At 40.5% G+C, this 20,457-nt stretch overlaps 1 protein-coding gene across 1 annotated transcript in view; it reads left to right on the plus strand.

Moving 5' to 3' along the window:
• CYP19A1 (cytochrome P450 family 19 subfamily A member 1) overlaps nt 1-20,457 on the plus strand; it is a 40,845-nt gene that overhangs the window by 18,414 nt on the left and 1,974 nt on the right. The window contains exons 3-8 of the mRNA XM_060618531.2: nt 1,924-2,078; nt 8,923-9,099; nt 12,014-12,128; nt 16,165-16,279; nt 16,720-16,882; nt 19,974-20,215. Coding sequence (XP_060474514.1) covers nt 1,924-2,078; nt 8,923-9,099; nt 12,014-12,128; nt 16,165-16,279; nt 16,720-16,882; nt 19,974-20,215 — 967 coding nt within the window. The remainder of the gene's footprint in view (nt 1-1,923; nt 2,079-8,922; nt 9,100-12,013; nt 12,129-16,164; nt 16,280-16,719; nt 16,883-19,973; nt 20,216-20,457) is intronic.

Below are 20,457 nucleotides of genomic sequence, written 5' to 3' on the forward strand. Positions count from 1 at the left end.
CTCTCCCTCCCCATGCTGCTAGCTGCAAGTATACCCTGCAGTAAACCCACCTACCATTTATACTGAAGAGCACAATTATCCTCTTATCCTTTATCCTGCTGATTATTAAATGACTTAAATTATCCATTTATCCTTCCAATGCCACAGGATAACTTCTAAGCAGTCTTAACAAAACATCTCAACAAGGTGAGTTGGTCTCTCCCTGCAGAAGAATTCTGTACTGCTATCCTAAGAAGATAATATTCTCCTCATGTGTGCAGGCTTCTAGAACTTCTTCAGCTAGAATTTTATAACATTTCATAACTCTAAGTGCCTCATCATGCCCAAATTGACCCCTGGGATGTGGGGGGAAGGGAGCAGCTCCTAGAAGAAGAAATGGTGGGGAGGGGAGAGGAAGAAGGAACTGCTTTCTCCTGCCTAGTTCCTCCTAGGCCTTAAAACTGAGCACAGGTCTGGAAAACAGTGTGGAGCTTCCTCAAAAAATTAAAAATAGATCTACCCTATGACCCAGCAATAGCACTTCCAGCAATTTACCCAAGGGATACAGGAGTACTGATGCATAGGGGCACTTGTATCCCAATGTTCATAGCAGCACTTTCAACAATAGCCAAATTGTGGAAAGAGCCTAAATGTCCATCAACTGATGAATGGATAAAGAAATTGTGGTTTATATACACAATAGAATACTACTTGGCAATGAGAAAGAATGAAATATGGCCTTTAGTAGCAACGTGGATGGAACTGGAGAGTGTGATGCTAAGTGAAATAAGTCATACAGAGAAAGACAGATACCATATGTTTTCACTCTTATGTGGATCCTGAGAAACTTAACAGAAGACCATGGGGGAGGTGAAGAAAAAAAAAAACAGTTAGAGAGGGAGGGAACCAAACCATAAGAGACTCTTAAAAACTGAGAATAAACTGAGGGTTGATGGTGGGTGGGAGGGAGGAGAAAGTGGGTTATGGGTATTGAGGTGGGCACCTGTTGGGATGAGCACTGGGTGTTGTATGGAAACCAATTTGACAATAAATTTCCTATTTAAAAAAAAGAATAAAAAGAAAGATAGTTTGATTCTGAAAAAAAAAAAAAAAAAAAACTGAGTGTGGGGGGGGGGGGGGTGTGTGGCGCAGAATGGAGGCAAAACAGTGAGGAGGAGCTGAGAAGTTCAGGGAAGCCTGTTGGCAAGGTCCCAGTGCTGCTACCTCAAGGGCTATCTAATGGCTCACCATGTCCTATATCCTGAGAGAACTCTGTGACCCTGGAGGCCTTGATGAGTCAGGATGGAATGCAGAGCCCCAGGATAGCTGCTGTCACCACCACAGATAGCTGTCAAGGCCCAGCCCAGCCAGCTAAGCCCAGAGCCTGGAGTGACCAGGAGGTGTCCTTCAAGCCCAGAATGATACTCACCGGAGGGTCCAGGTCTGATTAGAGACTCTGGGGATAGATGGTACAAGGCCAGACTACTGGTTCCAAATGAAGATGACATCAGCAATTCCAGGAACTCTGGATTCCGAGACTCACTCCTGTAGAGGGTGGTGCTGTCTGGAGTGGGGCTGGAGGCTCTCAGGACCCTCTGGTGGAGTGGAGGGCTTGGCTTCTCAAAGCCTTGCAGCTCTGATCCCAGTTGTGGGTAGTATTTTAATGACTTGGAATTAGAAAAGAGGGAAATAAAGAATGGTGTGTGTGTATGTGTGTATGTGTTCTATCTTTCGTGGTGCTCAAGCAGGGTGTCAGGAGGTAGAAGTATTTCAACTGGAGAGGGATGTTCTTCCACTAACAGAAGTGTTTATTCAATATGAATTCTAGAATGCACTGCATTTAGATCAACATGAATTTGCTAAGAGAGTCACCTGGTATCAAAATCATCACGATGAGTTCTCTTAACCCTTACAAATTCACACTAAGGTTTGCTGTCTCTGCAGGTCCTCAAGTATGTTCCATGTAATGAAACACAGTCACTACAGCTCCCGATTCGGCAGCAAACTTGGGTTGCAGTGCATCGGCATGCATGAAAATGGCATCATATTTAACAACAATCCAACCCTCTGGAAAGCTGTTCGACCTTTCTTTACAAAAGGTAATCAGGTGCTGGCTACATTCTGCTCTTTTGTCTAAAAATGTGCCCACTATTTTGGAATTTAAATTTTGCCACTTCACTTATTTTGAAATAATAAGATATGGTAGGAACTGTTCTAAGCACTTGATATTTTAATCCCACAGCAACCCCATGTGGTACACACTCTTATCACCTACATTTTACAGATGGGAAAACTGAAGTTTACATAGGTGAAGTAACTTACCCAAAGGTCCCAATATTAATAAAGAGTGGCCCAGGAGACAACCCCAGAGCCTGCATTTTTAACCACCACAAATTCTGTTCTTCCTGTTGATGCACAAAGCAATTTCATAGACATGAAGAAGAGATGGAGCTCTACACTTAGGATCATTTCAATTAAGAATTTAGTGTGGAAGGGGTGGCTCAGTCAGTTAGGTGTCCAACTCTTGATTTGGGCTCAGGTCATGATCTCACAGTTTGTGGGGCTGAGCCTCCCCTCAGGCTCTACCCTGACAGCAGAAAGCCTGCTTGGGATTCTCTCTCTCTCTGTCCCTCTCCACCATCCCTACACCACCCACTGAGTGCTCATGCACATCATGCACGCAAAGGCATGCACACATGCTCATTCTCAAAAATAAATAAACTTTAAGAATAAGGAAGAAAGAAAGAAAGAAAGAAAGAAAGAAAGAAAGAAAGAAAGAAAGAAAGAATGAAAGAAAGAAAGAATTTAGTGTGGAGGCACCTAGGTGGCTCAGTTGGTTAAGTGTCTGGAGCCTTGATCTCAGGGTTGTGAGTTCAAGACCCACATTGGGCTCCATGCTGGGCATAGAGCTTACATTAAAAAAAAAAAAATTTAGTAAGAATGTAGTGTGTCAGTCACATGTTTGATTTAAACACAGCCAAGCAATGTGCTTGCTAGATCACTGACTAACATTCCAGATGTTTTAACAGAAAACAGTTTGTGAATAAAACTTAGAGAATTGTAGAACTAGGAAGGACTGTATATGTCATTTCGTTAAGCCTCTGAATTTTATAGTTGAGAAAATACAGTCCTAGAAAGGTTGCGATTTTTGCCCAGGCAACATAGTAAGTAATAGATAAGCAGATACCCCACCCCAAGTCTCCTTATCTAGTGATTTTCCCCTTTACTATATCTTGCTGGAAATGAAGAGGTTGGGGAATATACATGACCAGTCTTTGACATCAACATCAATGAAGATAATCATGTCCTGGGACCATTTTCAGTGATAGAATACGGGGCTAGATAGATTTTATGTCTGACCTTCCACCACCAATATTCTTCCCTCTAGCCAGCCTCTGTAGTGAACCTGGATGCCTCCCATGTGCTGCTGAGATAGGGAGAATCTATGCCTATCCCAGTTGAGCATTGATTCCCTCTACAGAGTCGTCTATCACCAAGACTCGGTACAACTCTATTGTGGACTCCACTGTATTTGTCTCCTATTGCTGCTGTAACAAATTGCCACAAACTTAATGACTTAAAACAACATATCAGTTATCTTATAGTTCTATAGATAAAAAGTTTGACATAGGTCTCAATGGACTAAAATCGAGGCGTTGGCTGGGCTGTGTTTCTGGAAGCTCCAGAGGAGAACCTGTTTCTTTGTCTTTTCCAGCTTCAGAGGCCACCTGCATCCCTTGGCCTGTGGCTCCTTCCTCTGTCTTCAAAGCTAGCAACAGCAGGTTGAGTCCTTTTTATATCACATCTCCTAGACCATCCTTCTTTCATCACATCACTTTCTGATTCTGAAGGCTGCTAGAAAAGGTTCTTTGCTTTTGAGGACCCATGTAATTAGCTTGGGCCCACCCAGATAATCCACAGTAATCTCCCCATCAATTCCTCAACTTGAATCATATGGACCAAGTCCCTTTTTCCATGTAAGGTGACATATTAATAGGTTCCAGGGATTAGCACCTGGGAAGCTTTAGGGGGCTATTACCCTGCCTATCACTTGTGTTGGGCAGTTCAATACTCTGATACCTTACAAAACTGCAGACTGGATTAATGGAAAGAGTATAGGACTCAGGATTATAAATGGTGGGTCTAAGTCCTAGCTCTGCCACTTTACTAGCTATGTGACCTTGGACAAGTCATTCAACCTCTCTGAGCTTCCGTTTCTTTCTCCATAAAAGGTGATACCACAGAATATTAATTCTAGAGTTATTGTGATGAATAAGTGAAATAATGCTGTAAGACCCTATAGAAATGTGGGGGGTTTTTGTTTGTTTTGTTGAAGTATAGTTGACATACAATATTATACTAGTTTTAGGTATATGACTGAGTGATTCAACAATTATATATGTTATGAAATGCTCCCCCCGATAAGTGTAGTCACAATACAAAGATGTGACAATATTACTGACTATATTCCCTATGCTGTACATTATATCTCCATGACTTACTTATTTTATAACTGGAAGTTTGTACCTATTCACCCCCTTCACCTATTTCACCCATCCCCACCCCCTCTCACTTCTAGCAACCACCAGTTTGTTCTCTGTATTTGGGTCTGTTTCTTTTTGTTTGTCTGTTCATTTGTATTGTTCTTTATATTCCATATAAAGTGAAATCATGTGGCATTTGTCTTTTTCTCTCTGACTTACCTCATTTAGCGTAATACCCTCTAGGTCCATCCATGTTGTTGCAAATGACAAGATTTGAAATGTAAGTTTTATTTTACTTTGCTGTTTGGCCCAGGTGCATTAGGAATATGTGAACTAGTGTTTAGGAGCAATTAACTCTCACATACCAACATGGTTTACCTTGCCATGCAAAAATTAATAGAATTTAAATTTTTTTAACATTTATTCATTTTTTTGACAGAGACAGAGCATGAGTGGGGGAGGGGCAAAGAGAGAGGGAGACACAGAAAGCAAAGCAGGTTCCAGGCTCTGAACTGTCAGCACAGAGCCTGACGTGGTTCTCGAACTCATGGACTGTGAGATCATGACCTGAGCTGAAGTCAGACACTTAACCAACTGAGCCACCTAGGTGCCCCCAAAATTAATAGAATTAAAAATTTTTTTTTAATTTTTTTAAATGTTTATTTATTTTTGAGACAGAGAGAGACAGAGTATGAACAGGGGAGGGTCAGAGAGAGGGAGACAGAATCTGAAGCAGGCTCCAGGCTCTGAGCTGTCAGCACAGAGCCCAATGGGGGGCTCGAACTCACAGACCATGAGATCATGACCTGAGCCGAAGTCGGATGCTTAACCAACTGAGCCACCCAGGCACCCCTAAAAATTTTTTTTAATTAACAGAATTTTCTAAACTCATCCATTTGTTTAACAAACTACTGTGTTCTCATCATTGAACTAGGTGCCCAGAATATGATGTTAGTCAATACATGGTTCCTGCCCCCAAGGAATTTATAAGGGGGGGGGGGGCGGGGAGGAGCAGAGTGGCAGATCAATATATCACCAAATATCATCCTAGGTGATGTGTTATGCTAGAGTTGTGTGCACAGCACCACAGAGCACAGAAAAAATTGGTCCATTAAAGTACACTGAGGGGTCATGGGTGGCTTTTTGAGGAATGGATGCTTATGATAAGTTTTGAAAGAAGGTAAAAGCTACCAAAATTAAGAAAGTTTGATAAGGACACATTCCACAGAAGGAAAGAACAGGATACTCCAAAACAGGGAAGGGTAGATCAGCACTGTATGTCCAGGGAACTGTAAGCAGGCCCTTGTACCTGGCATAGATGCATGTAGGCATGAGGCCCAGGGGAAGGCACTGAACTGAGCTTATTCTGAAAGCTACAGTAAATCATTCAAGATTTTAAGCAGAATGACATGAACATATTTGTGTTTTACAAAAATTCCTCTGGTAGCAGAATGAACGTTTAATTGACAGGAGGCATGACTGTGAACAGTGAAAGATGTTGGGAGCTACTGTAGTGATAAAGGGTGTGCGGAAGGGAAGTTATCAGTGTAAGAGATGTTAAAAGAGTAGAATCTATAGCACTTGGAAAGCAATCAAAACAATCCTTGTGACATATTTTTAGATAAGCCCTGTATATAAAAGATCAGATTGTCTAATAAAAACATTACAAAACTCCCCAGATGAAATGCCAAAAATAGAGGCTGAATTGCTTATGAAAAGTTCACTGTTGTTTCTGACATTTTTAATAATGTGTTAGAGTCCCAAGCTCTAAAAGGATGAATCTCCTTTTAGAGTCACACTTCTTGTTAGTTTTCCTGATATAGCAGAAATTTGGGAGTAATTTTGGTATCTAAAGTAGTAACATTAAGGAAGGCATTGACCCCCTGGACATATCTATGGAGAAGTAGTGAAGTGCAGCCCAGGCAATGGCCCATCCTGGAGAGATGAAGGTTGAGGGGCAAAAAATAGCCTGTGTTTCCTGAAACTGCCAAGAGAGTTGTCCATAGTGACAGAATTATGCTGATTTCTTGCTCACTTTTGTTTAACCTGGATAAGATTCAGTACTTTTTAGCACATTTAAAAAATTAAAGTTTGGGCACCTGGGTGGCTCAGTTGGTTGAGAATCCGACTCTTGATTTCGGCTCGGGTCATGATCTCGCAGTTTGTGAGATCAAGCCCTCCATCGGGCTCTGTGCTGACAGCACGGTGCCTGCTTGGGATTATCTCCCTTCCTTTCTCTCTGCCCCTCTCCCATTTGCACTCTCTCTCCAAAAATAAATAAATAAACATTTTAAAATACTTAAAAATAAAAATAATGTCTACATCATACCACTGACTATAAGCAATGATATTACATTTTGCTTATATATTTGAAATGTGGCTTTAAGCTCTTGGATGTGGAGGCAAATCATACATCTATCTGGGAGAAAACCACCAGTGATATTTGAAGTCAACTGCTCCACACAAAGGGCTGAGTCATTCAGAAATCATTTGTCTCATTTGTGAATGTGATAATCACCCAAAGAACAACATGCTGACCTTTCATATCTGCCAAGTATTTCCTACAGTCAGAAAGTATGCTACCAACCCAACCTTCTTTTGTATTTATTTATTTTTAATTTTTTTAATGTCTATTTTTGAGAGAGAGAGACATACAGACACAGTGTGACTGGGGGAGCGAAGACACATAATGCAAAGCAGACTTCAGGCTCTGAGCTGTCAGCACAGAGCCAAATGCAGGGCCTGAACTCATAAACCATAAGATTGTGACCTGAACTGAAGTTGGATGCTTAACTGGGCCACCCAGGCACCCCCAACCTTCTTTTTCATCCATAAGTATACATTTTATGAATCTACAATTGCTTAACAGGCTTCCTTGCTTATTTGCAAAGTCTGCCTTCAGAAGCTTCTGTTGTGCAACTGATTTTTTAAAAATATTTTTAAATTTTATTTTAGAGACAGAGAGTATATGAGTGCGGTGAGGGGCAGAGAGAGACAGAAAGAGAGAAAGAGAGAAGGGAGAAGAATTTCAAACAGGCTCCATGCCCAGCACGGTTCTCAATCCCATGACCCTGGGTTCATGACCTGAGCTGAAATCAACACTTGATCTTAGCCAAAAGGCCGAGAAGCGATTGAGCTGAAATCAAGAGTAGGACACTCAGCTTACTGAGCCACGCAGGCGCCCTTGATTTTTTTTTTTTTTTTTAAGAGAGAATTATGGCTACAAATTTCCCCAGGATTTTTCATTGAATTTCAAGGGCTCTGATTTTAACAGCAAGTCTGAATAATAAAAGACATAAATAGGAGATACTACTCATAAAGAAAGCTTGAAGAAACTTAGAGCAAAGAGACAAAGGGGGGCTTCAAGTGTTAAACTCTCTGAATAGATGACCTACCACCAGGATCCACTAGCTGGTAGGCAGAGCCAATTCACACCACCTGTCTTCACTCAACTATTCACCCACTCTTTCATTCACTCATTTATTCATTCATTCATTCATTTCTCTATTTGACCAATATGATTTGAAAGGTACCATGTACTGTGTGGACTTGAAGGACAGTGCTAATAGAAGGCTGTCACTGCCCTTAAAGAAATTCCAGCCAGGGAGGAAGACTGGTGCTTAGCTGTCATGATGTTCGTTGAGTAAAACAAATCTAGAAGTCATTTGAAGAGAAATCACAATTAAGAGAAGAACACTTTTGGTAATTTATAAGACTAGCATTGTCAACATATAAACCACAATTAATAGGAAGCACTTTAGATCAAATAGTTAAGGTCCAATTGGTGTAGTTCTAGAACAGTACCCTGCCACCTGTTGAAACATAAAATAAATATCACCCTGGCCAAATCCAAACCTTCCTTAGAGGGAGATATATACAATAAATACGGAAAACCACTGATTTGTGATTAATGACCACAATACTAAATTTTTCAATTGCAATATCACAAATGATTTGCAATAACGTGAAGAAAAGTTTAATTTTGAATATTTTGTTTAAAATAAGGTTTTCGTGCATCCATTCATTTTAAAAAATTTTTAACGTTTATTTATTTATTTTGAGAGAGAGAGAGAGCAAGTGGCAAAGGGGCAGAGAGACAGGGAGAGAGAGAGTCCCAAGCAGGCCACGTGCTGTCAGCACAGAGCTCAATGTGGGGCTGGATCTCACAAATCATGAGATTATGACCTGAGCCAAAATCAAGAGTCAGACATGTAACCGACTGAGCCACCCAGGTTCTCCCATACATTCTTTCATTTATTTTTAACCATGAAGGTGATGCATGCTTGTAGAAAATCAGGAGAATGCAGAAAAGTATTTTTAAAAAGAACATGAAAATTTCAACCTAGTTACTGAAAAAAAATTATGTACAGTTAAACCCTGAACATAAAAGGCCAAAATATCCTGATTATGTATGCCCCCTGAGTTCATGGTGGCTCACTCTCTGATGTGTTCCCCTCAGCTCTGTCTGGCCCTGGACTCGTGCGCATGGTGACAATTTGTGTTGAATCCGTCATAACACATCTGGACAGGTTGGAGGAGGTCACCAACGAACTGGGTTACATCGACGTGTTGACCCTCATGAGGCGCATCATGCTAGACACCTCTAACATGCTCTTCCTGGGGATCCCACTGGACGGTATTTGAGAACTGACATTCTGCCTTTTATTGAACATGGAGATGAAGGGGAAAACAGACTCAAGGAAAGATATGCTGTTTTTTACATTGCTCTTATTCAAACATCTCTAAGTTTTCTCAAGATTTTTTTTTCCTAGTGTGTCTGCCATTTTCATTTATAAGATAAGTTTCTATAAGTAGGGGCCATCTCCTCTTTTGATCACTCTTCATTGCTCTGGGAAATATGATTCTATCCATAGTCAAAACTTAACAAGTGTGACCAGTTCATTTGGTCATTAATATACCCTACCACCAATCAAACTGGTATATTTAACCATTTCCAACCATTCTTTTGGGTGTGCACGTGTGCGCACACACACACACAAATACACACATACACATACATATATACATAAATATACATACACACTCCTCCCTCGAAGCTACTAAGCATGAAAACTTTGACTCTGTCTATAGGATGATAATGGTGCCGGAGCTGCTGCTGCTGGAAATGATGAAAATAGCTACCATTAATTTAATATCTACTATAAAAAGTTGCTCTACACATAGTTTATCATTTAGCATTTATAACAACTCTGGCAAGTTGTTTCACTCAAAAAGCTACTCTCTTCACTGTACTACAGAAACAAATATTAAAACACATACATGTAACTCTATCACCATCAAAAATAAACATTAATCAGTTGGGCTAATTCCATTATGCTGTTGTCCAGCTTAATGTAATTTTTCCCGAATTTCCAGTATATTCATTGATTCATGCATTCATTCAAAAAATATTTGTTAATTGCCTATTTTCTGCCAGGCACTGTTCTAGGTTCTGGGGATAGAGAGGTAAACAAGACAGATAAAGTCCTCGCCTTCAAGGAGCTCACATCTCAGTGCCAATATAAACAGTAAACAAGTAAATATCTAATAATGAATCAGGAAATAATAGGAGTCTTGAAGAGAAACAGAGCAAGGGGCTAGAAAGTGAAGACGTAGGTACCATGGTGGGAGCATATGTGGCTATTACAGAGAGGGTTGTCCAGAAAGGCCTGTGCAGAGAGGACACCTGAACATAAGCCTAAATGTTAAGTGAGACCATGAGCCTCATCCAGGTTTGAGAGAAGAACATTACAGGCATGAGAACAGGGCCAACTTAAAAAAAAAAATTTAGTGTTTTTTTAAATTTATTTTTGAGAGAGAGAGAGACAGAGTGTGAGCAAGGGAGGGGCAGAGAGAGAGGGAGAGACAGAATGTGAAGCAGGCTGTAGGCTCTGAGCTGTCAGCAGAGAGCCCAACACAGGGCTTGAACTCATGAGCTGTGAGACCATGACCTGAGCCAAAGTCGGACGCTTAACCGACTGAGCCACCCAGGCGACCCCGGGGCCTACTTTTAACACTTGCCAAAACCAGCTGAGCTATAACACCTGCTGCCTAATTTGCCACATTTGGACCAGCAGATAAGCTATAAGCCTTCCTTTTCTCTTCTCCAGCTCTGCTTGCCCACGTCCCCTGCTCTTTATACTCCCTTCAAGAGCCATAGACACGTCATCTGACTGTCATTTGGATGGGAGCCCCATTCACTCTGTTTTCAGTCACACCCCTTGCCTGATCCATCCCCTCTAATCCCAGCTGGCCTGTCCTACATGCATCTCTCCTAAGGTTAGGCAAGTGCATATTTTATAAGTCCCTGCTTCATAGTTCCCTGTTAGCCTTGGTTCTTAGGAAGGATGAAGTAAAGGGAATTATAAACCTAGGGATAGGTTAACCTAGGGATATGGGCTGTGATGCTAGGAACCTGCATAATCCATGCAGAGTTATGTTTGTTCCTCTTCTCCACACACCACCCTTGTTAAACTCTCAATTTGCCTGAGGGAGCCAGTACAACAAAGAGGAAGGAACATTGCTCTGAGGTCAGATAGAACCGGGCTCCAGCATAAGGACCTGCCTATCACACTGGATGTATGGTTTTAGGCAAGCTTCCTAGTTTCTATGAACTGCAGTTTCTTCATCTGAAAAAGTGATGACACCCCCCGCCCCCAAACAAGATTGTAAGGATTAAATGAGGTCTCTTTTTTAAAACACTTTGCATGGTGACTGGTATTTAGCGGTTGAAAATAAATCTCTATCCCCTTCTTTTTTGTACAATTTGAAAAAGCAGAGGTTTTCTTTCCCCTAGCATTCAATATAATTAAAGGACATTCATTAAAAGCTGACTATGGGGGCACCTGGGTGGCTCGGTTGAGCATCCCAGTTTGGCTCAGGTCATGATCTCATGGTTGGTGGGTTCGAGCCCCATGTCAGGCTCTGTGCTGACAGCTCAGAGCCTGGAGCCTACTTTGGATTCTGTGTTTCCCTCTCTCTCTCTGCCTCTCCCCCACTCATGCACTGTCTCTCTCTCTCTCTCTCTCTCTCTCTCTCTCAAAAATAAATAAACATTAAAAAAAAAGCTGACTATGCATGAGGCTCAGGGCAAGACATTAGAGATACCAAGATGAATTCTATACTCTGGACCAAAATGTAAACAGGAAAGTGGCATGGCTTTTTGCACTCCCAGGTGCCAGAATTGAGGCCAATGATGGCCATATCTACTCGTGCTCCTCTTATTTCCCATTGTCCAACAACACAGGAAGGAGTTGGACACTCAGTCAAAGAAGGGCATGTGACATTCTAGGTTAGGTCTCTAACACGAACTTGAAAAGTGGCACATCTCTACTTAATTTTGTTAATTTAGATGCCAACCAGAATAAATTAACGTTTATTTGACTAGTGGCATTCACATGGCTGAAACACCAATGAAAGTGGGGACCTTGCCTAGCTTAGAACCCCAGGCTGATAAAAGACTCTATACAAGGGATCTTCTCTTCTCAAAATACCTTTCTTGGGCTCACATTTTTGCTCAACTACTCTGCTCTTTTGTTTTGTTTTTCCAGAAAGTGCCATTGTGGTTAAAATCCAGGGTTATTTTGATGCGTGGCAAGCTCTCCTTCTCAAACCAGACATCTTCTTTAAGATTTCTTGGCTATACAGAAAATATGAAAAGTCTGTGTAAGTAACACAAGTTTGGAAAACTTATCAGTGAGTTTGGATTGATTTGGGGTTGTGTCCTTGCTATTGTTGGCCTCTTCAGCTAGCTGTCTGCTCTTCAGAGCCCACAAGGGAGCTGTGGATTAAGTTGCTGATGAAACACTTCTTACAGCAATTTGGCTGCGTATGGCCAGACCAAAGAGTAAGAGAAACCTTTGGCCCAGGCAGCTTTTCAGCAAGGGGGCCAAGTGGGTGGTCTGGGAGCCCCATCTCTGGAAGTAGGACACCACAGTGTATTTTGAGTTGATGAGAAGGGTTGGCTGAACCTACCATTATTCTCTGTCAAAATTCCCTTTGCATATCTGGAAAAAGGAAACACAAGATCATTTTATAGTCGTGTTACTTCTGAACAAATTTAACAGAATTCAACTTGTAGGAATTGATCATAGTCTCAAAAGAATTTTTTCACAATGACTATAATGAACTTCAATGAAATGTGTGATTTTCTTTTTTTAGTTATATATATTATATCTTTGGGGGATCCTGAAATGGTCATTAAATGGCTTTGCTTTGGTTATAGACTAGTCTAGCCCAAAACTGGACGAGTGCCCAATGGCCTATAGGCCAATCAGTAGGTTTTTAGAGTGTAAGTAGCCAGCCACTAAACACTGCCTTCTCTCACCACCAGTGAAAAGCCCATGGGATCTAGAGGCAGACACACCTGGTTTGTATCCTGTCTCTACTACTTAGTAACTAAACGGCCTTGGGAAGTTATTTAAAGTAAAATATTACCTACCTTCCAGGGTAGGGATATAGGTTAATGAGATCCTATATGTAGGGCAATTAACACAGAGGATGGCACATAGAAGGCACTAAATATGTTCCCCTTCCTTTTGTTCAGATCTTCCCCCACATGTCTCTAACCATCCTAAATTCTCCATCTCTAAAAGTTCCCAAACTTGTTTGAAGCCCCAACTTTATCCTGTTTGTGTATTTACATTTAATAACAATGTTAGGGAGGAAGCCAACTTGATGTAGCTTTATATAGTTTCATGTGGTTGATAAGTATTAGGTGGGTGATTTAGATGCTTGGGTCTTTATACACTTCATTTAGTTTCCACCAGAGCTTCTTGTGACTAGAATCAATGAGATAATGGATTCACCTCTTCACTATGGTCAAAGTTGCCAGTGGTCTGAAGAGTCTCTTTTCATAGTTCCTGGTCATTAGTTTAGCTTTGGTTTTGGCCAGCAGGCCATAGAAATATATTGCATGAAATTGTACAATGGTTTCTCAGAGTTTTCTACAGAAATTAGCTCAGCAACATTCCCTCTCTATGTAATATTTGCCAATGGTTAGTGTATTCATCTATATATCCTATGTCCTGGAGCAGTAAAGACCTAGAGAAATCTTTTAATCTTCTCCCCCATCCATGTCCATTACAATAATGCCAGTGCTTTTTTTTTTAAATTGAGGTATAATTGACATAAAACATTATATTACTTTCAGGTATACAACACAAAGACTCAATATTTGTATATGTTGTGAAATAATCACCATTATATCTAGTTACAAAATTTTTTCTTGTGATAAAAACTTTTAAGATCTATTCTCTTAGCAACTTTCAAATATGCAATACAGTATTTTTAACTATAGTCACCATGTTGTACATTACATCTCCATGACTTATTTATTTTATAACTAGAACTTTGTACCTTTTCACCCACTTCATCCACTTTGCCCACCTTTACCCCCTCACCTCTGGTAGCCACCAATTTCTTCTCTGTATCTAAGAACTATGGGTTTTTTTTTGTTTTAAGATTCCACATATAAATGAATTTATTATTCTCTTATTATTTCCTTTAGCATGCTTTATGTCACTCCCCTTCTTTGCCTCTTTTTCCACAGAAATGAATTAGATTATATAATATTTGTCTTTCTCTGTCATGCCAATACTTTTTAGAAATATACTGATGGAAAGGATTCTAGGACATCTACTCCCATCCCTATTTATTCAAGTTTATATTTCTGCTTATCTTAATCTCCAATATTACAGAAGTATTGTTTTCTACTTCTTATTCTGGCAAGTTTAAGGCTTTTTAACCACAGAATATCTTAAGTAGGTGCTGTGGCCTGGACTGATAAACTAGCCACCCTTGTTTTGGCACAAAATATTCTCAGAGTGCCAAACCACAGACTCACAGATATATTCTTTTAATATATGCTTGTAAGTCAGAGATTACCTATTCCCTGAAAACTGTCACTGAGCACAATTCCCCTAATTTTTAAGGGTATATAAATTCATATGCCTACATTTATGTAAAAGCTGGTCAGCTTTTAACCTGAATAAGAAGGATCCCAAACAGTATTCACAGGCCCATGATTCTGGCCCCAGGTGGAGGCATATGTTCAGAAGTGGATGCAGTTCCATCAAGGAATTCTCTATGAATTCATAGTCTAAGGGCATTTCAACAACTCCCAGAATATTTGGGGGCCATTGCTCAGGTAGGAATGCTATGAGCATTTATAGCTCACCAACTAAGTGAATATCTGTCTCTAGTCTGTAAGAGTTGCTCAAAAAATATTGCTGAATAAATGGATTAGTAGATGAATGAATAAATGAATGTGAATATATCCTTGGTGTATATCTGGAGGTATGTGTGTATCTATAGGCACACTTACAGAGATACACAATAGATGGCATCCTCATTTAGAATGACACAATTACTCTACTAGCCTGAAGAATACCTCTTCAAATGTTTAAACACCTTCTTTGAGATGCCCCAAAAAAACTTTAAAAATGGGAGGGATCTTAAAGAATCTTCCTTTACTTTTCCTGCTGAGCTGGAGTAAACACACAGCTATTTATGTCAGCATCATCAACAGGGTGTACAGGTGACCATGTCAACAAGAATTTGAAAGAAAGATTTATTGTATATTTAATGTAAGGCAGAATACCATTCCCTGAGGTTGGGGAACAATACACTTACACATGGACACATACACTTCAAGACAAAGGCCAGAATAACAGCATTTAGATCTTAAGATGGACTTATTGTTCATTGAGTCTGAGCTCTTCACTTTAAAAGAGATATAAGAGGGGTGCCTGGGTGGCTCAGTTGGTTGGCTGTCTGACTTCGGCTCAGATCATGATCTCACAGTTTGTGGGTTTGAGCCCCATGTCGGGCTCTGTGCTGACAGCTCAGAGCCTGTAGCCTGCTTGGCATCCTGTGTCTCCCTCTCTCTCTGCCCCTCCCCTGCTCATACTCTGTCTCTCTCTCTCTCAAAAATAAACATTAAAAAAAAATTTTAGTAAAAAAAAAAAAATAAAAGAGATTTAAGAGACTTAAAAGTAGGTTCCATAAAAAGAGAACAATCCAGACTAGCAGCTGGCCCTCTCTTTCCAAAGTGCTCTTCCCTCTACCACACTGTCAAAATGCATGTACTATACATGCTTATGCAGCTAGTCAGTCAGTAAGCATTTACTTCATGTTTACTATGTGACAGAAACTGGAAAGTATGAGAAGAAATATCAAGAATAATACTTGATCACCTGTGTTTTCTTGCTAGAACAGAAAGTCTCAAACTTGGTAGTTCCCAGGGCTGGGCAAATAGAAGTGGGCCGGGTGGATACAAGTCAACAGGAAGTGAAGGTACCTGTAGCCAAACTGGAGAGGGCATGCCCTTACTAAAGACATTCACTGTTTTTCAGTTTTGGTTTTCAATTTAAACACTGCATTGGCCAAGTCAAGGATCAGAAAACATGATTGGATTGACCATTTTGGTACCAGCTTTTAACATTTAACTAGAGGTTACAGCCTTAATTTTGCTACCAGTACCTAGACATCTTAGCTAAATTTGGTTCCTTAACATGAAGTATAATGAATACGCAATTTAAGGATATTTATGAAGAATTAAGTTTAAATTCAGTTATTAGCGCTAATGGCTTCAACTTAAGCAGATAATTTTATTTAAAAAAATGGCAAATGAATCTGCTTTCCTAGATGTCTTAACCGAGTACAAATAGATTATATTTTCTTTTTTTTTTTTTTTCTTTAGCAAGGATTTGAAAGATGCCATGGAAATTCTGATAGAAGAGAAAAGACACAGAATTTCCACAGCAGAGAAACTGGAAGACTGTATGGATTTCGCCACTGAGTTGATTTTTGCTGAGGTACTGACCCAGACTAACCATAATTCCCACGTTAACATATGTGTATGACTGTTTGTGTATAGGCTGTGTAGAGATTCCCTCTTATAATTGTTGCATACTTATGCTTTTAAGTATTTGCTCTAATACTTCTATAATGATAACCCAAACAATCCACTCATTCAACATTCTGGTAAGACTGACCTTTAAGACTGAAACTACATGTGTGCACAATACAAAATATGAAAATGGGGGAGCCCAAAGACAGTAAACACACAGATAATTGGTTAAATTTTTAACCTTTGGCTGAAGATTTTTATGAAAAATGCCCATAGTCAATTACAGAGACATAATATTTATGACTTCATTTTGTTGATGGTTTTTGATCCTAACTGTATCTTCCCCTCCTTTTTTGAAGCTTTGATTCACTTTTCCAATTTTTTCCCCTTCTTCCAATTGTTCAGAAACGTGGTGACCTGACAAAAGAGAATGTGAACCAATGCATACTGGAAATGCTGATCGCAGCACCAGACACCATGTCTGTCTCTGTGTTTTTTATGCTTTTTCTCATTGCAAAGCACCCTAAGGTTGAAGAGGCAATAATGAAGGAAATACAGACTGTCGTTGGTAAGAACTGGTCAAATAATAAAAGAGCTTAGAAAATAATTCTTTCTAAATGTCAGCTTTTTATGTCCTAAGTGTCAGATTTCAAACAAAATATTACAATCCACCCAAAGAACAATAAAAGTAGCCATTTTGCCACACTTTGATTATGCCAGATAGGTTGAAAAGGTAGTTCTTTCTGTGTTTTTTTTTTCATTATAAAAATAATGCATTCTCATTGAAAAAATTTAAATAACAGATATATAAAAGCAGAAAGTGACATTCCCTGATCCCTCCCACTCTCCTCCCCAGCCTCATTTGCATTCCCCAGGGAAACCACTGTTAATACTTTACTGTGTGTTCTTCAAGGTCTTTCTTAACCTGCACGTAAACACATTTGTATGGTTGTATTTGTCTGCTTAATGATACATGGTATCTGCTTAAAGACCAAGTACAATGTTCTGCCTACCTTATCAGTGGCAAAAGGCTTTTGTGAGTTCACCCAGGGAAACGGCTATCATCTATAGCAGTGTTTCTGGGTTTCAAGCAGTCTGTCCACAAATGAACTTACAATCAGTGGCAGAAGGACAAGGAAAGGATGACAGCAAAGGCAGGAGACTGATCAGCTTCCTTCTCCCCCAAAATCCAGTGATGTTGGACCCTTCCTCTCCCTGCTCTCTCCTCCTCCACCAGGTCCCTGCTCAGCTCTTCCCTACACTAGTCTTCCCTGATCTGCTTTTGCTTAAGCATCATTCTGCTCATTGATCCTGACACCACCACCCTTCCACAGAAACAGTGTCACATTTGAAAGAAGTCAGAATTGCTTTCCGGGGGAAAAACAGAATTCCTGGGGCACCTATGTGGCTCAGTTGGTTAAGCCTCCAACTCTTGATTCTGGTTCAGGTTATGATCTTGCAGTTTGTGGAATTGAGCTCCACAATGCAGAGCCTGCTTGGGATTCTCTCTCTCCCTCTCTCGGCCCTCCCCCCTCAAACAAACAAACAGACAAACAAACAAACAACAACAGAATTCCTTGTTTGGAATGTCCTTTGCATGGATGATCTTTTAAAGAACACATTTCTGACATATGTAAAGAAGTATCAGTAATGACACTTTTCTCTCTTGACCTTAAGCGATTCCTGTGAAGCAACTTATTTGGTTGTAGAGAGGCACCATCTTTTTAAAGCCATTTGAGTGCTGCTTGAAATAGTTGACAGTAAGGGGAAATTTCATAAAGGGTTAAATTTATGAAATAAGGGGTCTACAGATGCGTTGTAGTAGGTGGGAAATTGCCTGGGAAGATAGGTAACAGGAAGCCAGAATAACATCCAAGCTCCAAATTCCAGAATGGTTTCTCACATGCCCCCTGTCAGGTTATGGGTTCTGGGTCAGGTGAAGTGGCACAACAGTGAATAAGCTACAGCTTTCCTACACTTATGGGGCTCACAGGCTGGCAGGAGAAAGAGAACTTAACAAGCAAGCCCAGTGGACTAAAGAGAGAGCCATAGAATGATGGAGTTCAGGCAACAAGGGGCAAATTGCTCTTGAAACCATGAGCCTTTAATTCAACTTCCTTGAGATGTGAAAAGTGCTTGTGTCTCATGATGTCTCCCTGACGCTTCAACAAACCTCAGCAAAGATGGGAAACAGCTGAACCATTTGTACATGTGTTCGTGTTCCCTCTAGACATACTCACATAGTAATTACTTCCTAGGGAATGCCTTTGGTTGCCTTCTCTGTCATCTTCCTTTCTACTTCTCCACCCCAGATAAATGTACCCCATTAGACCCTGGAGGGTACAAAGAGCCAGAGGCAAGGGGCAGGGCAGTTAGAGTTCTCTGACCAAAAGAGACGTTTCCTGAATGGTGTAGCTGTATAAGACAGAGAGCTGCCTCAGGACCCTGGGCTGATTTTGATTCTGTAAAAGTGGTAACCCATTTGAGGACACTCTGAAGCTTTGCCAGTTTGGGGAGTAATCTAAGCCTCTCTGACCAGTGTCAGGCCAATCTGAAACAGTGGGAGTATCTGTCAATCCCCAGCACAGCCAGAGCTCAGCTGAGGCACCTATTTTGCTGTGGCAGGGAGAAGGGTTCTGTACCACAATAGATTGTTCTTGATCAGATGGGAAGAGGAACTATCAGTTTTGTGTTCCAGGCAGATGACTGCACAGGTAACCAGAGGAGAAAATGTCATTGAAACTGATTAAATTCACCACCTCACTTTGACTAGAGAAGGAGTGAATGTCCCCTAGAATTTAGAGTAGGAGACAAAATTTGAGGACCTCAGAGGCCAGGCAGACAAATGTTCGAAGCAGACTGTGTAGGTCTACATAAAACTGAAGGTAAGGGCACATGGGTGGCTCAGTGGGTTAGGCATCCAACTCGATATCAGCTCAGGTCATGATCTCATGGTTGTGGAATGGAGTCCTGCATTGGGGCTGACAGCTCAGAGCCTCTCTCCTCTCTCTCTGTCCCTCCCCCAACTGTGTGCTCTCAAAATAAATAAAAATTTTAAAATACTGCAGGTATATACCCCTCTAAAGGTTTATTGGCCACTCAAGTTCTGTCATTGCCATGTGGGGATATGAGACCAGTATAATCAGGTTTCCTGATTTTTCTAGAAATCCAGGCTTTTCTATGAAATCTCCTAGGTTTTACAGTAATTGGCCTCAAATATGAATTTTTATAAAGTACTCTGTGAACCAAACATGACATATTTGGCCCAAGCCATTTTTGCTGATTTGCATTAGAATTATGGAAAGAAATTTGGGGCATGTGGGTGGTTCAGTCAGTTAAGCATCCAGCTTTTGCTTAGGTCATGATCTCATGGTTCATGAGTTCGAGCCCCACGTTGGGCTCTGGGCTGACAGCTCGGAGCCTGGAGCCCGCTTCAGATTCTGTGTCTCCCTCACTCCCTGACCTTCCCCTGCTCATGCTCTGTCTATTTATCTCTTTCAAAAATAAATAAACATTTAAAAAATTATTTAAAAAAGAATTATAGAAAGAAATTTTTTTCAACCAGGAGCAAACTATTCTGTGGAAACTATGGGAGTTTAAATGCCCAACACATATTGAAACTATCATTAACTCCTTGTCCTGTTTATCTGCTCCCACAGGTGAAAGAGAAATAAGGATTGATGATATGCAAAAATTAAAAGTGGTGGAAAACTTTATCTATGAAAGCATGCGGTACCAGCCTGTTGTGAACTTGGTCATGCGCAAAGCCTTACAGGATGATGTCATAGATGGCTATCCAGTGAAAAAGGGGACTAACATTATCCTGAATATTGGAAGAATGCATAGACTTGAGTTTTTCCCCAAGCCCAATGAATTTACTCTTGAAAACTTTGCAAAGAATGTAAGAACTCTTCCTTAAAACTGAGTGTGCCACTCTTAAAAATGTCAATCGTTAAATCCTTTCTGGTTCTGTTTGTACCATGTACATTTCATCCTATTTACTGTTCCCCTGTATTGCCTCACCAGAAGCACACGTTTCCCCTACTTTAGAACATGCCTACCATATTCATCCTTAAGCCAAAGATGCTGGGTCACCAGCTCTGAGAAGTATCCACATGTAGCCACACAATGGGTCAAAACTTG

This window comes from Panthera onca, chromosome B3 (genome assembly GCF_046562875.1).
Source record: "Panthera onca isolate mPanOnc1 chromosome B3, mPanOnc1 haplotype 2, whole genome shotgun sequence".
Taxonomy (NCBI): domain Eukaryota; kingdom Metazoa; phylum Chordata; class Mammalia; order Carnivora; family Felidae; genus Panthera; species Panthera onca.